The 16423-nt window shown below is 44.7% G+C and overlaps 1 protein-coding gene across 1 annotated transcript in view; it reads left to right on the top strand.

The window, feature by feature from the left end:
* The first annotated feature begins 548 nt into the window (after positions 1-548).
* ca (claret) overlaps positions 549-16423 on the top strand; it is a 41233-nt gene continuing 25358 nt past the window's right edge. Inside the window, exons 1-3 of the mRNA XM_065239782.1 lie at positions 549-652; positions 894-1292; positions 13883-16293. Coding sequence (XP_065095854.1) covers positions 1034-1292; positions 13883-16293 — 2670 coding nt within the window. The 5' untranslated portion in view covers positions 549-652; positions 894-1033. The remainder of the gene's footprint in view (positions 653-893; positions 1293-13882; positions 16294-16423) is intronic.

Below are 16423 nucleotides of genomic sequence, written 5' to 3'. Positions count from 1 at the left end.
AACTAATATTGGTTGCAGGTATAACTCCGTAGATTTGACTTGGAATTTCTGGTTCGTTATCGTTGAGAAACGGTCATGGCCAAGCGTTATTAACGCATCGAGCTATGAAAGTTTATTATTTCAAACTCGTTATCATGTTAAAATATATTTTCAAAAAAAAATGATAAGAATCTAGCAACGCTGCTTCAGTTTTCCCGGATTTTCCGCCCAACGTTCAATCAAAATCACTGAGTGGGCCCATTTCATCGCCCATCAGTGTACATTTTCACCACCCCAACATCAACACAGCATAAACATTCTTCCGATGCGAGCAACCCATCGCCACCAACACCATGAAACTTCATTTGTAAACAAACCCACTCCAACGGCCAGCAGCTTTGCTGCATGCAGCCGGTCGTAAACAAAGAACGCATGCAACACCCCTACACTAAAGTCACGCACACATCTACAGCTGGTGGTGTAAGCGATGGACACGGTGAGGTGAAAAACGAACTGTCAGTACGATCATCTGATTCTTCTTTACGTTTTTTGTTGTCGTTTTTGTTTTGTACTGTGTTGCTGCCTCCTCCTGGGTTGATGGGAGAGTCAAACCCAAAAGTCCATTTTTATCTGTCAACTTTTTTCGCAGCCAGCCAGAAGTGAATCCCGAAAGGTACGTAGTTTAAAATCCGGATTTTGGCATGAAAAGCGCATTTTCCGCTCGGTGAAAAGTGGTGAAGATTTGTAAAATTCAAAACATTGTCCCAAGGAGGGTGGAAATCGACAAAACTCGAAAATTTGTTTTCGTCATGCTCGAGTGATAGTGCGTCCGCCGAGAAGGAAGTTTTTCAATTTTCTTTTCCGAAGCAATGTTCAACGCAGTAATAATTATTCATATTTTTCGCTATTTTCAGATCGTTTGTTGATCGAGTGAACGCAGGACGGGGTGCGCCTTTTTAGCACCAGCGGGAAAAAAATAATAAAGGAGTGACGAAACGCCGAGAAGGGAAATCGTCTGGCGAAGGACACGGATTGCAAGAAGAAGTAAAAGAAGATGGCATCACTCAAGGATTGGGACATAATCAAACTGAACACGCTTATAACGAATGTGGATGCCAAGCTTTCGGCTAGTACCAAAACGGACCGAGACTATCAAATCCTTTGTCTGGTTCGACGAAACGATCAAATTCTGCTTCGGTACATCGATGGCACGGGGGAGGTGCACTTGATGCTGTTGTGCTGGTTTGCCGAGAATCAAAAGTGCATCCAGGACATTTGCTTCGACAATAGCGAAGCGTGGCTGTTGGTCTTTTGTAAGTACCCCATTTTCAGTTTAACTACACTAAGAATGTATTCTCGAAAATGTTGCAATTTTGGATGTTCTATTTCAATCGTTTTAGAGAACACATAGGAGAATATATCTCTTTCATTTCTTCATTTAATGTCGCCTTCTTCAGTCGCTATGCCTATTTTCGTCTGGGGGTGACTAAACAGTTGTTGAGAATGCATTTTTTGCTTGAAAAACATTTTTTTACAACAATTTTGCACTCAAAGACAGACATAACCGTTTCTGTGTTTGTCGTATTAGATGCTAGATAAAAGCTTCTTTTATCGATCTGTGTGCTGAAAATACCTGGGAATGTCTTTACATGGCCGTGGGAATACAAAGAAAAAGTCGACGAAGAGAATCGATCAATGTTACTTAGGACCTAATGCAATGTTCAGCTTGAATTGTTAAAACTTCAAACTTAAGAGAAAATCCATGATCGTTAGGAAAATTGAGGAAATTTTAGAATTGGATGAGAAGTATTGTGAGCATCAGGCTAGTTTCTCAAACTACAAAAGAACTTCAAGGCAGTTTCATTAACAGGAATATTTTGGGAACTTTCAAGTAGTTGTGAAGTCCTTCGAATAGTCCATTCCATATTCAACGCCCATGATTATGATTCATAATGTAAGGTCTGTGTGGTGTTTATTACGTTTTATTCATGATCGAGATACAGTGGCGTCGTGTATACATAGAGTAGATAGGGGTATGTAGAGGAGCATGTATAAAGTAGGGGCTAGGTTTCTGATATCTGTTACATCTCCCTTTTCAAAAAGAACAACTACAAATTTAGTCTGGTTACTGGTTTGATCGTTCTTCCTGCTCTTGTCACGTATGGATGAAGGCCGCTATCATCATTGGATTGAAGAACTGGTAGAGAAGGTTGACCCTGTGGTGATACAGCTGGCGACGATGACGGCGTATTTCCAGTTTCGGATGACGGTCCATCAGAATCGATTCCTTCGGGATTCTCGGGATCATCTTCACTAATGGTTTCGGGTTTAGGTGTAATCGAGACAACGGATCTCCTTACATGCTTCATGTTGCGTCGAACGATGTCACCGTTGTTTTTCTCAACGATAATAGACCGTGGAGTGTCCGTTTTGGCGATCACTTTACCCGACTCCCAGATATTAGTCAACTGATTCTGCACCAGTACATTATCGTTGACATCCAATTCCAGGCGTTTCCGAGCTCCTCGATCATAGTAGTCCTTCTGTTTCTGCCTCGCAGCTTCTAGGGATTCCTTGACGTTTTCGACAACAATTGGTTTTAGTTTCTCTTCTACTATTGGCAGCGGAGTTCTTGTTATCCTGCTAATAATCCTTTGGTTCGGCGACAATAGTTCCTTAGATCGTGGAATATTGCGGTAGTTCAATAAACCAAGCTGTACGGAGCTGTTGTCTTCTTTGCACTTCCTTCGAATGTTCTTGGCTATTTGAACTGCTCTTTCAGATAGACCGTTGCTTTGTGGATAGTACGGGCTCGACGTTACGTGTTCGAAATTCCACGTTGATGAAAACATTTTAAACAATTGTGACGTATACTGCTTCGCGTTATCGCTGTTGAGTTCTTCTGGAACTCCCCAAACTGCAAACCATGTTTCCAGCTTCTCTATTACCTCCGATGACTCCATCGTGCGCAGTTTCTTAAAGTCAATCCATCCCGAATAGCTATCGATGAGTACTAGATAATTTACTCCGTTGAAGTGGAAAATATCCGAAGCGACTATCTGGAATGGATAGTCAGGAATCCTCTTGACGATCATCGGTTCCTTTACACAACTTCGACTGTGCTTTTGACACAGGCTGCATTCATCCACATACCGCTGGATGTCACGGCCCATGCCAGGCCAGAACACTAACTGTTTCGCACGTTTAATGCAAGACTGGATTCCGAAGTGTCCAGCATGCGTAAGGCTCAGTACTTTCTTTCGAAGCGATTCTGGTACCAGAATGCAGTCACCCTTGAAAATCACACCTTCATACGTTGATAACTCATCTCTGAAGTTCCAATAGGGCTGGAGATCACCATCCACATGTGATAGTTCTTCTGGCCATCCTTCGAGTAAGCAGCGAATTAGTTTCTGCAACACTTCAGACCTTTCAGTCTCAGCTACAATTTGATCCATCCACGGCTTCGTCACGTTGATAACCACGTGAACCTCTAGCTCATCCTCGTTTTTCTCCTTCGGGTTGTCAACGTCACGGCTTAACGTATCAGCAATTGGTACATTCTCTCCTCTTACGTAGATAATCGACGGTGCATACGGTTGGACATCGAGAATGATGCGTTTCAGTCGTGGTGGGGCTTTATCCAATGGTTTCTTGAATATCGATTCAAGAGGCTTATGGTCGGTTTCAATTGTTACCGGCCTCCCGAAGATATAAGGATGAAACTTCTGACATCCGAATCTAATTGCAAAGGCCTCTTTTTCGATTTGAGGATAATTTTGTTGAGATGGAGTCAGCGCTTTAGATGCATATGCTACCGGGCGTCCTTCTTGCAGGAGAACTGCTCCCATCGAGTGTGAGCTGCAGTCCACCGATAGCACGTTTTCCTGATTCACGTCATAGAATTTCAGCGTTGGGAGACTTGAGAGATGTCTTTTTATCTTCTCGAATGCTGCTTGTTGTTCGTGGCTCCAAACCCAAGCAACTTCCTTCTGGAGTAGCAATCTTAGAGGAGCTGTAATTTGCGAGAGGTTAGTAATAAATTTCGAAAGGTAAGTTACCATTCCAAGCAAACGTTGTAACTGCTTCTTGGTTTCCGGTACTTTCAGCCTTCTGATTGCCACAATTTTCTCGTCGTCTGGTTTCAGTCCCTCCGCCGATACGATGTGTCCAAGAAACTTCACGGATCTAACGGCGAACCGACACTTTTCCTTATTCAGCTTCAATCCAGCGCGATCTAGGCGGTCAATAACGTTCGCTGTGATCTCCTTTAGTTTCGCTTCGCTTGTTGCATATATCAATATATCATCCATCGAGACATCCGTGTTATCTAGTCCATCCAGCAGCGTTGAGATCTGATTCTGGAACACCTCTGGTGCTAATGCGAGACCGAATGGAAGACGTTTGCATGAGTAGCGGCCCCATGGCGTTCCGAATGTCAAGTATTTTTGGGACGCCTCCGCTACTTCTATCTGCCAAAAGCCCTTCTTGTAGTCCAGTATGGTGAACCAAGTTGAATCACGGATCCTTGCCACAATCTCCTCAATCGTCCTGAGTGGATAGTGTCTGCGCAGAATGCTTTTATTCACGTCTGTCGGATCAATACACAGTCGAATCTTCTTATTCTTCCGGACCATTACTAGGTTGCTTACCACTGGTGTTGGTTCTTCTTGCTTCCTTATAACTCCCAGTTTCACCATGTTTTCCAGTTCCTCCCTCACTTCTCCTCGAATTTTGTGCGGAATCATCCTTGCTGGTCGAATCTCGAATTTTGCGTCCGGCTTAAAGTCCAACTCGTACTCAAATCCTTTCAGACAACCCAAACCTTTGAAAATGTTGGTGTCCTCTCTCACGACGTGTACTCGCCTAAGCAGATTCAGCTTCACGCAACTGGTCCTTCCAAGAACAGGAACGACGTCTAGATCCACAACTTTATAGGTTATGTTCTCTTCTTTACCTTTCACTACACTTTTCATTGTGAATTCGCCTTCCACCTTGTTCTGGTGTCCATTGTACGAGACGATGTACTTGGTCGATGAGTCCAGTAACTTCGCGCCAGTTTTCCTAGCCAGATCCAATGGCACAACATTGCATTGTGCTCCACAATCCAACTTGAACGTAATTTTCGCAGGTCCCACGAACACATCCTCGAACCAATCGTCATCATCCGTGCTGGAGTTCTCCTGAGCTTGAATTGCGTGCAGATGCAGGTCCACATGTTCCTCTTCCGACGAATCTTCTGTTTCCTGTACGATAGACGCTGTTTCCTTCTCCTTATTCTTCTTGCTGCTACTGCTAGACGATTCCCGGTCCTTGCTCTTGTTGAAGCAGCACTCTGGCAAGTGTCCAGTTTTGTTGTAAACAGGACAGGTTTTCTTGAATGCAGGACAACTTTTCTTTCCGTGCTTAGTTCCACACCTACGGCAGTTGAAAGGTTTATCAGCTTCTCTTCCCTTGATGGCATCGCAACTCTTCGTGTCAGAGCTGATCTGGTGCAACGTTTCCGTCGTCTTTTCACTGGATCTGCAGATTGGAATTGCTTTCTCAAGGGTCAACTTGGAGTCACTGAGGAGCTTCTCCCGAACTTTTTGACTGTGCACTCCCAGCACGATTTTGTCCTTTAGCAGTCGATCTTCCGTAGACATACCTTCCTGTGGAATATTGAAATCACAATCCACAATAGCCTGTCGCAGCTTAATAAGAAAGCTGTCAAAACTTTCATCCGGGCCTTGGTCAGTCTTCAGGAATATGTACGTGCTGTACGTAGGGTTAGCAGTAGGGTTGAACGCTTCGGCAAACTTTCGCTTGATCACATTCGGGTCTTTTTTCTCCTCTTCCGTCAGTTGGAATCCCGTAAACGTTCCTATTACATCCGGTCCCAGACTGTTCATGAGGATGCCGACCTGCCTTTCCGCCGGGAGCTGTTTAATTCCTGCTGCTAGCTCGAACCACTCGTATTGCTGACTCCAATCTTTCCAGATTCTCGCCTTGTCAATTTGATTCCGGATGTTGATTCTCTCCGGCGGCTGGGCTGAGAAACTTTGAATGGGGTTATGTACGCTGTTCGCTTGCTGTTGAGGTGGTGGCTGTGGTGGATCGACCATTTTCGCAACTTTTACGCTTTACCGATCCGTATCCAATCAATATTTACGTTGTCCAACTTTACGTTTCGCGTTTCCGAACTATTTTTCCCGTATCCGCGATATTTTCATCGGTTTTTTCGGGTCTTTCCGCGCGCGAAAACCACTTCTGACACCATGTGGTGTTTATTACGTTTTATTCATGATCGAGATACTGTGGCGTCGTGTATACATAGAGTAGATAGGGGTATGCAGAGGAGCATGTATAAAGTAGGGGCAAGGTTTCTGATATCTGTTACAGTCTGTATCTACATTAATCCGGACACCTTCAAGTCACTGTAACTTTTGAAATATTGCTCGTAGGAGTTAAAAATTTCGCTGAGGTATAGCTGGGAATCATTGATGAAAAATACTATGATTGGTGTTTACATTCCATGCTTAGTGTTCAAGATGGCGAGCGGATTTTGTACGGACGTAATGCAAATCCTGACTGTGTGCAAACCATTTTCGGAACGTTTAACGGTCGAGAGGAAACCGAGGAGTGATAAAAACATTGGATTGGTGGCTCGTAAAATAGGCATGTCACCTGGGTTTGTCCAAAAATAAAAACTGTGTTTGGAGCTTAAGTCGCAAACATAATTTGACAGCAAAATCACGGGATCGACGTTTGTACCATAGAGGTAACTCTAAGATCAGAAGGTCCCGAAGAAACGTGCTCAGCTCTAGTACTATCTTTGGTCCCACGCTAATCGATGTACCTCTCGAAACATAGGAAAATCCACGAACCCCTCAGTTTATCTGTCAAACTTTCATAGCGAATCAAAACAAACATAATGTAGTACTAAAATTTCGTCTAGAATGGGGTACGTTAATCGATTTTCTTAGGACCAATAGGCTAGTCAAGTAGTGAGCCAATTTAAAATCGTTAGTTTCCACCGGTTGTTTGTACTGGATGAAAGAGTAAATCTTTCGTCACTACCGGCACATTCAACAAGAAGATTTACCAGAAAGACTGCCTGCAGAAGCGATTGCTACCCTTCATCAAAAGCCTTTAAGATAACCCTTTTTTTTGGCCCGATATGGCATCATGCCATTATGCTAAAACTGTGATGGAGTGGTACGAAGCAAATCAAGTGAATATTGTACCGAAAACCGCAAATCCACCAAATTGTCCAGAGTTACGTCCAATCGAGAGATATTGGGCTCTGATAAAGCGGAAGCTTTCTGGAAAGAAACAATGAATCAAAGATATCAAAAACTTCCAACAAATTTTGACAAAGATGGCCACCACGTTATCTGAGGAGTCTGTACAAACCCTAATGGATGGAGTTAAGTGCAAAGTTCGAAAATGTTATGCAAATTCCGATGAACTATGTTTTAACTTCGTGAATTTTTAAATCAAATACAATGAATCTTCTCCTTAAGACAACCCACATTAGATCTGGATATGATGCGTTGTGGCACAGTGACAGCTAAAGCTATTGTCTAATTGTCAAATTTACGTCAATGCAACGCAAACGGATCTAATGTAAAGGGTGATACGGTCAAAATTTGGTCAAGGGAAAACGCGTGTAAATCGGTGAAATCGTTTATTTAAAAAATCAAATTAAATTTCTTTTTCAAGTTCAATTAGTATAAAATTCAGGAAAAATATTCAGTTAGGCTTCCGCTTTTCCAAATCCGAATTGCCGGGCCTTACACTTGACCCCTGCCATCAGATTTTGTACAGCCACCTTGTCCACCTTCTTCGCCGCAGAAAGCCAGTTTGCCTTGAACTGCTGCTCACCCTTAGCAGTTTTTTTGGTTCCGCTTGACAATAGCCCAGTATTTCTCAATTGGGCGGAGCTCTGGCGTGTTGGGAGGGTTCTTGTCCTTGGGAACCACCTGCACGTTGTTGGCGGCGTACCACTCCATGGCCTTTTTACTGTAATGGCAAGATGCCAAATCCGGCCAAAACAGTACGGAACAACCGTGTTTCTTCAGGAAAGGCAGCAGACGTTTATTCAAACACTCTTTCACGTAAATTTCTTGGTTGACAGTCCTGGAAGCTATGAAAATGCTGCTTTTCAAGCCACAGGTACAGATGGCTTGCCAAACCAGATATTTCTTTGCGAACTTTGACAGTTTCATGTGCTTGAAAACATCTGCTACCTTTCCCCTTCCTTTTGACGTATAAAACTCCTGTCCCGGAAGCTGCTTGTAGTCGGCTTTGACGTAGGTTTCGTCGTCCATTACCACGCAGTCAAACTTCGTCAACATCGTCGTGTACAGCCTCCGGGATCGCGCTTTGGCCGTCGTATTTTGTTTATCATCGCGATTTGGAGTCACTACCTTCTTGTAAGTCGATAGTCCGGCTCGTTTTTTGGCTCGATGTTCGGTTGTAGACGATACACCCAGCTTATTTGCGGCATCTCGGAGAGAGAGGTTAGGGTTTCGCTTGAAACTACCGGCAACTCTCTTTGTCGTCTCAGCGGCTTCCGGTTTTCGATTTCCCCCCGATCCAGACTTCCTGGCTGTCGACAAACGTTCCCCAAACACTTTAATTACATTTGTAACGGTTGATTTGGCAACTTTTAGCGATTTTGCCAATTTTGCGTGCGAGTAGCTCGGATTTTCGCGATGCGCGAGCAAAATTTTGATACGCTGCTCTTCTTGCTTGGACGGCATTTTGACAACTGAAGAGTGAATTCCAAAATCAAAATAGAGCAACATTCTACACACACACACTTTCAAAATGAGGGGTGTTCAGGTTTTTTAAATGCAAAATTGAAAGAAATACGTCAAGTTGATATTGACCAAATTTTGACCGTATCACCCTTTAGTCACTTTTTTCAGCTATATGCCACTGTTTGGCAACATATTTCTTCACTAAAATCACTATTTTTGACTGCTTTGATCGCTACCAGCCCTGAACGTACACACTTAGTTTTTTCTACCGAGCTCGGCTGTGCAAATCTCGGCAAAAAAGTTTCACTGATATCTCAGCAAAAGTGACATTTGATTGCTGAGTCTCGGATAATGCGTAGCTGAATCTTAGCAAACAAATGGAATGTTTGCTGAGATCTCAGTAAAACTTTTTTTGCCGAGATTTGCACAGCCGAGCTCGGTAGAAAAAACTAAGTGTGTGCAATAAAACAAGAAACTCCATATTACGTCATCAGATCAATCAGTAGCGACAGTTTTCAATTATCCATCATAAATGATAGTCATATCTTCGAACAGGCGCTTCTAAATTAAAGCCTAGTGTCCACGTTAAAGTCCGGACACTTTTCTTTCAGTGTAGTTTTTGAAATATTCCACGAACCGCTGAAACGTTTCACTTATATGACAGCTGAAGCTCTCCACTTTATTTCGTGGTACAACATGTTTAAATTCTTGTTCAGTTTGGTAAAATGGCGTCGAATCAAGTTTAAGTACGGAAACGCATTTTGTACGAAAGGCAGCAAAATCCAACGTTGTCGGTACGCGATCTTGCCAAAAAGCTAAAACTGCCGAAGAGTACCGTGTTTAGTGTGTGCAAATCGTTTGACCAGCGCTTAACTGTGGATCGGAAGGTTGCAAGCGGAACAAATCTAAAAATATGCTCTCGAAAAAATGGACCAGAAGCTCGACCAAAAGGTGGTATTCATTATTGAGAAACATCCAAACCTTTCAATTCGTAATGTGGCTCGCAAAGTTGGAAAATCAAAATCATATGTACAAAAAGTGAAGCAGAGGCCCAATCGTAATGATAAGCAAAATTTCACTGCAAAAAGTCGTGCTAAGAAGCTTTTAATCCAGTTTTTGCAAAAATTTCCTTGTATCATAATGGACGACAAAAAATACGTACTCGAAGATTTTTAACAGCTTCCAGGTTTGGCTTTTTATACTGCAATGCAAAGGAATACCGTTGCCGAGTATTTCCGGACAAAGAAGCTGATGCATTAAATTCCCCAAAAAATATTTGGGCTCGAGTTGCGGCCGGTACTATCAACAAAGATGCGTATGAAAAAGAATGATTACAAATGCTGTTGCTACCATTCATCACGACACTCTAGCTCTGTTTTGGCCTCTTGTCACTTAAAGAGCCTTAATTTATAAAGAGGCGACATGTCAAAATTGGAACAATCGATTGTCTGTCAAAGTCATAGGAAAAGTCATTCCAATCGAGCAAATAATTATAAATTCAGGCTCTTTAATGTCACTATGCAAAATCCGTCTTGGAATGGCATAATGCACAAGAGGTCAAATACGTGCCAAAAATAGAGAAAACTGTCCAGAACTTCGCCCAATAGAAAAGTACTGGTACTGGGCTCTGGTTAAGCGAAAATTATTCGAAACAAAGAGGAAAGCAAATGGCATCAATGATTTCAAGAGGAGATCGAGGAACGGCGCCACTAAGGTATCTGAGGATACTGTACGAAACCTGATGGCTGATATCCCACAGAAAGTTTAAACATACTGAGAGGTAAGCACATATCATCGGTAAGCGACGTGTGTGTGAGAAATTTGCGAAAGAATCTAAGGTCACCGGTGGGATTCGAATCCACAATTCCCATTCAGTACACGGGTGCATTGCCCAATTATACAACGGTGGACCTATATGATCTACGGGTGTATTTGGTTAATTACATTTGAGTTTCGAATCCGTTTCCCACCCTATTCTTTTTGCGCAAGCGTTCTCTAATAGAGATTTTCACGCCTGGTTGTATTGGGGATACAAGACCTCTTCAACAAGCTCTGGCTCACTAACGAGTACCCAGCAGTATGGAAGGAAAGCTTGGTAGTTCCCATCCCGAAAGCCGGGGTAGCCACCCGTGAAGTCAGCAAGTTCCGTCCAATAGCGTTAACATGTTGTATGGCCAAAGTCCTGAGCGTATGATTAATCGAAGACTGAAGCAACAGCTCAAAGCTGGAAATTTCCTTGATCACCGACAGCCCGTTTTCCGAAAAGATTTCGGAACGTCCACCTATTTCGCAACCCTAGGGGAAGTTCTCAAGAACGCCTACGACAGTGGTCTGCACACACCGAGGTAGTATCGCTCGACATATCGAAGGCCTTCAACAGAACGTGGACGCCCCTCGTCCTTAAGCAACTAATCGACTGGGGTCTTAACGGACCCATCGTTCACTTCATCCAGAACTTCTTGTCCAACCGCTCATTCCGAGTCGCAGTCGGCAACACCAAATCCCGGCTTTTCCCCGAGGAAACGGGTGTCCCACAAGGATCGGTTATCGCCGTTACCCTGTTCCTCGTGGTGATGAACGGAGTCTTCCGTTAACTACCGAGAAACATATATGTGTTCGTCTACGCCGACGACATTCTCATCGTCACCACCGGACCCACGCCAGTACGTATAAGGATGAGAGCCCAAGCGGCAGTCTCCGCCGTCGCCAGGTGGGCCCACTCAGTAGGCTTTGAATTATCAGCCTCTAAAAGCATCAAGTGCCATGTCAAAATCGACGACCCGTCCATACCGCTGAAGAAGACCGTCCGAGTTCTGAGAGTTCTCGTTGACCGACTCCTCAACTTTGAACAGCATTGCAGTGCAGTCAAGAAAAATTGCCGCAGCCGAGTGAATCTCATCCGGACCATTTCCCGGCAGAATAGATCGAACAACCGCAGCATCCGTTTTCACGTGGGGAGTGCAATTATCGACAGTCGCCTTCTATACGGGTTAGAGATGACCTGCATCGCAACGAATATGCTTTTAGCTACGTTAGTACCAGTCTACAACACCCACGTCCGGATTGTCTCTGGCCTGCTGCCATCCACGCCCGCTGACGCTGCATGCCTCGACGCAGGCATCCTGCCTTTCTGCTTCCGTATAACCACAGCTATCGCAACGAAAGCCGCTGTTTTCATCTCGAAAACATCCGGAAATCAAGGGATCTTCCTCCTCGACGAGGGAAACAGACTCCTCCGCACGGCTGCCAACATAGATCACCCCCCCCCCCCCCCCAGTAGCCAGGGTCCACTGGCATGGAGACAAATGCTGGCAAACACCATTACCGAAAATCGATAGCCGGATTAAGGACAGGTTCGAAGTCGGAGACAATTCCGTGGCCATGAAAAAGACTGTAGCTGAAATGTTAAGAGAAAGATACCCCACGCACACTCACCGATACACGGACGGATCTTGCTCTCGAGCCGGGGTCGGTATCGGTCTAGCCGAAAACATCACACCAACCGCCGCAATGTTCTGTCTTCTCTGCTGAAGCTGCTGTCATTTTCATCGCTGCTACAACGCTCTCCAACCGACCGATCCTGGTCCTCAAGGATTCGCACAGCATCATACAAGTCCTGACATCCGAGGCCCCGACTCATCCCTGGGTACAGGCGACGATGAAGTCCGCGCCACCAAACACGGTATTCTGCTGGGTTCCGGGGCACTGCGAAATACCAGGCAACTTTGGCTGGATCGTGAGCAAAGTACGGGAAGCAAAACCGCTCGCTCTTCATCAGACGGATCAAAGGGACGACGAGGAAATGGACAGAACAGTTTAACAAGCGGGAACAGAAGATAGCGTCGCGTTTGAGGACCGGTCACACCAAAATCTCGCACAATTTCGGTCGAACGCCGTTCCACAGGACTTGCTTCGGTTGTAGAACTCTATGCGTATGCCTTTCAGCATCAGAACCTGCGGGAATTCCACGGATGCTGCATTGTATTTTAAAGTTTAGTCTTTTTTAATTTCCTTTCGGCTGTTGGGACATCTCTGTCTAGTCGGGGCCCTCCCGGTTCTCCCGGTGTGGAGCTCTGTCTTATTCAGATTTTAATGTTGTACGATCGAGCCAGGAACCAATTTTCGGTTGAAGTAAACACTGTAAAAAATTACTCTGTTGGGGGTCCTCCTTCTGAGGCCCCACCTTTCATGAACGGGATGAACTAGCCTACGGTTAAAAATCTCAAAAATAAATTTAAAAAAAAACGTTTTCTTCCAGCTTTTCGATAACGGAGCATAATAAGATTTATACTGTAATGATTCACTCTTAGAGCTTTAACCCTAGTTTTGTCTGTTGATTTGATTTGATTGAATTGGTTTTCAGCTCGTCGCGGACGTTGAATTTTACTCATGCTCATGCTCTAAGTTTATTTTCAGCTTTTCGATGATGGAACGTCTTCAGATTTATATTATAATGATCCACCATTTTGTATAGGCTTCAGGCAAATCCAAGTATAATGCATGATAACACTGATTCATTTAAAACCATGGTTGCATCACTTATCAAGGTGAATCCTGATCCAACGAACCCAACTTACTAACAAAATCTCCTTTCCTATGTCTTTTGTTGGGGTGAAGAGGTAAACACGGCCCACAAACAACAAAGGTCACTCTAATATTCCTTCCCTACTCCCACCTGATTGAAAGGACTTGGCCGGCGCCGTTATTGATCTACAAAATATGGAGTCACTGAAACTTGTACAATGAGAATGGACGGTCACTCCCAACCCCATTCAGTTGATTCATTGTACAATTTCACTGATTCTGATCAATCACGGAGTAGCAACCATTGATATGTGCAGTCAGTCTAAGCTAAGCATAAAAACCAAAAGATTAAATAAATTTTGTGAATTGTATGGAACTATGTGTATGCTCATAGCTGTGAATATTTTATCTAAAATTATTTAAAAGGTAGGTTAGTTGCAATAGGTTTACAGTATAGGGCTGACATAATAAAAAAACCAAAGGGTATTATTCTGCGATGTAAAACCTAGTTGCAGTGATTTTTCACTGGAGACCTGTCCCTATGACCCCCCTTTGGTGCTTGAAACCGAAAACGAAACGAAAGAATCTAGCAGAAACTAACCAGCTATTTTGCTTTTCTCTTCCCCTTTCAGGTTACGACAACACGCTTCACATCGTTCCGGCACTCTCGATCTGCGACAAATCCACCCATGTGGAGCCCACCTTCAACAGGGACGAAATCACCTCCTTCATCGTACCGTTCATCGGTCCCCATGAATGTCCAAATCCACAAACATGTCCCAACAACTCGCACAATCTATCCTCAGCAGTACAATCACACCGTTCGTCGATCGTCTCAGAAGTCAGCTCCAAATCGAGCCTATCGGGGTCCGAACTGGGCACCGACCCGGTTCTCAAACGATCCGAGTCCATGCACACCACTCACAAAATAGATGAGATTTTCTCCCTCAACAGCATCTACAATCAGCTTCACGGAGGTGAACAGCAGACGACCACGCAGGATCCCAGCACACCGATTGCGATGAAAACGATCGAGAATTTCTTCGCCGAAGGGAAGGATGAGAATGCTGCTGCTGGTGAGGCTAGTGGAGTAGACACCAAAGCTTCAACTCCGCAAGAATGTTGTAGTCGAACGATCAGCTCCAGCATCGGATCGACGGCTTCGGTTTCTTGTCCGTATCCGACGTGCTGCAGTTGGTGGGAAACGCTGACGAATGAACCGCGAGCGATTCTCGGATACTCAGATGGGTCCATCTGCGTGGTGGCGTTGACACCAAACTGTCCCTTTTTGGGGAACACAAACTGTGAGAGAGGATCGATCGAGAAACTGATCATCTGTCAGGATAATAGCATGGAAACAATCAGTTTGATGATCAACACGTCAACCAAGGAGCAGTGGAAGCTACTGCTGGAGCAAAAATCAATAAAATATACGTTTCCGGGGGATATTTCTCCTAGTTCTAGTCAGGAGTTGAAGGCGGAGATGTTGAAGTCGTTGGGGGATGGAGAGAAGCCGGATTCCGGATTGATGGATGATTGGCAGATTGTGCTTTCACTGCCGAAAGAGGGTTCGGGAAGTGGAGTAGAGCAGGGAGCCGATAGTGGTGGAGAGAAGGGTTCGAGTCCGAGTGGATCAGAACCACAGTCTAGTGATGATTTCGAGAAAGTCGAAGGAGAGCCCTCGAGTGAAGAGGGAAAAGTGGACGGGAAGGATCCACAGGGAGCGTTGCCAAAACTGTTCCCTGCAGCGAGGGCGAGACTTATGTCTTTGAGGGATCTAGGTGCGAAGAAGATTGGGACACTGAAGTTGAAACTGTCCGAGAGTAGGATCAAAGCCAAAGAGAAGGAAAGGATTAAGGAACATGCGGCGAATCTGGCTGTGATGGAGCTACCGGGGATGTATCCGGAGATTTTGACCACACCGGCTGGGCCGTACTTTGTTGTCCAGTACATGAACGGCAAGTACTTGTTAAGTGCACTACATTCGTACTCGGATACGCTTTCGGTGCACAGTATGGACATCAGTCTTATTCCGCTACACATCTACAAGGTGCCGAAGCAATGCAAATCGACTGTCCTAACGAGGAACGTCATCTACGTTATGCATCACCTGAACCTGGGATCGGAGAGGACAACCGAAAGCACAAATTCATCTCCGGATGCAAACACGGAGACGGTCGAAGAGCTTCAGGATCAGCCCCGACGCAATACGGATAGTAGCATCGAAAATCTAGGCAGCAGTCGAAGTCATACGCAGGCCGAAGACGCCACGACGGAGACTACCAATACGGATACGGTGAATGCTGTGTCTGTAGTGAGCTGCCAGATAGCTGCGGTTAAAATGGGAGACGACTGCGATTTCAACGAACATGCCATGCTGGCATTATTCCAGTTTCCGGATGAAAAGATCCTGGAAATTCATCGGATCAGTCCTTTGGGGGATAGGAGCGAATCGAAGGATTCAGATGAATTTAGCTTCAATGCACAGGACGAACCGGGGGACGTTCGATCGTTCTTCCAAAAATCGACCGTTTCAAACTATCTCAAAATGCAACGGAATCTACGAATGGACAAAAAGTTGGAAACTCACGAAAGCCAAGTGATGGTCGGCGAGTTTCCGAGGGTAGATTTCGATCGAGCTTTGATCATCACAGATAAAAACCTCTACTCGATCGAACTGAACGATACGGCGCGGAATCTGTTCCTGAAGTTGGCACACAAGTCACTATGGGCGGCTTGTGAAGATTTTTGCACCACCTTCGGACTGCCGCTGGCGACGTGTGTGGAATACGCGGGCGATGTTCTGCTGAAGCGAAGGAAAATTACCGAAGCGTTGATGACCTACAACGTGGCGCGGTTGTCTCCGATGAAAACGGCACTGAAGCTGGCTAGCGTGAATGAAAATGGAGCGTTGATGAAGCTCTGCTCGATGGCACTGAGAAATTCGCACATTATCAACAGCCAGTTCGTGATGCATGACGTGATGAGGCTACTGGTAGACGAGGCGCATCTTGGGAACGTCGTTTACGATTCGCTGATGAATGTGAGTATTAACATTATAAGATTATAAGATCAAAATTGATAAGCAAGGACACAGTTTGTAGACTTTACTTCATAGGTATTTTCTCCAGCACACAACTAGCAAACTTAACTATGTAGATATGATGCTTTTT

This window comes from Ochlerotatus camptorhynchus, unplaced genomic scaffold (genome assembly GCF_037179485.1).
Source record: "Ochlerotatus camptorhynchus isolate MF236.1 unplaced genomic scaffold, CSIRO-AGI_Acam_v1.1 ptg000062l, whole genome shotgun sequence".
Classification (NCBI taxonomy): Eukaryota; Metazoa; Arthropoda; class Insecta; order Diptera; family Culicidae; genus Ochlerotatus; species Ochlerotatus camptorhynchus.
Note: the sequence above shows the minus strand (reverse complement) of the source record. Positions and strands in the feature narration are given on the sequence as shown.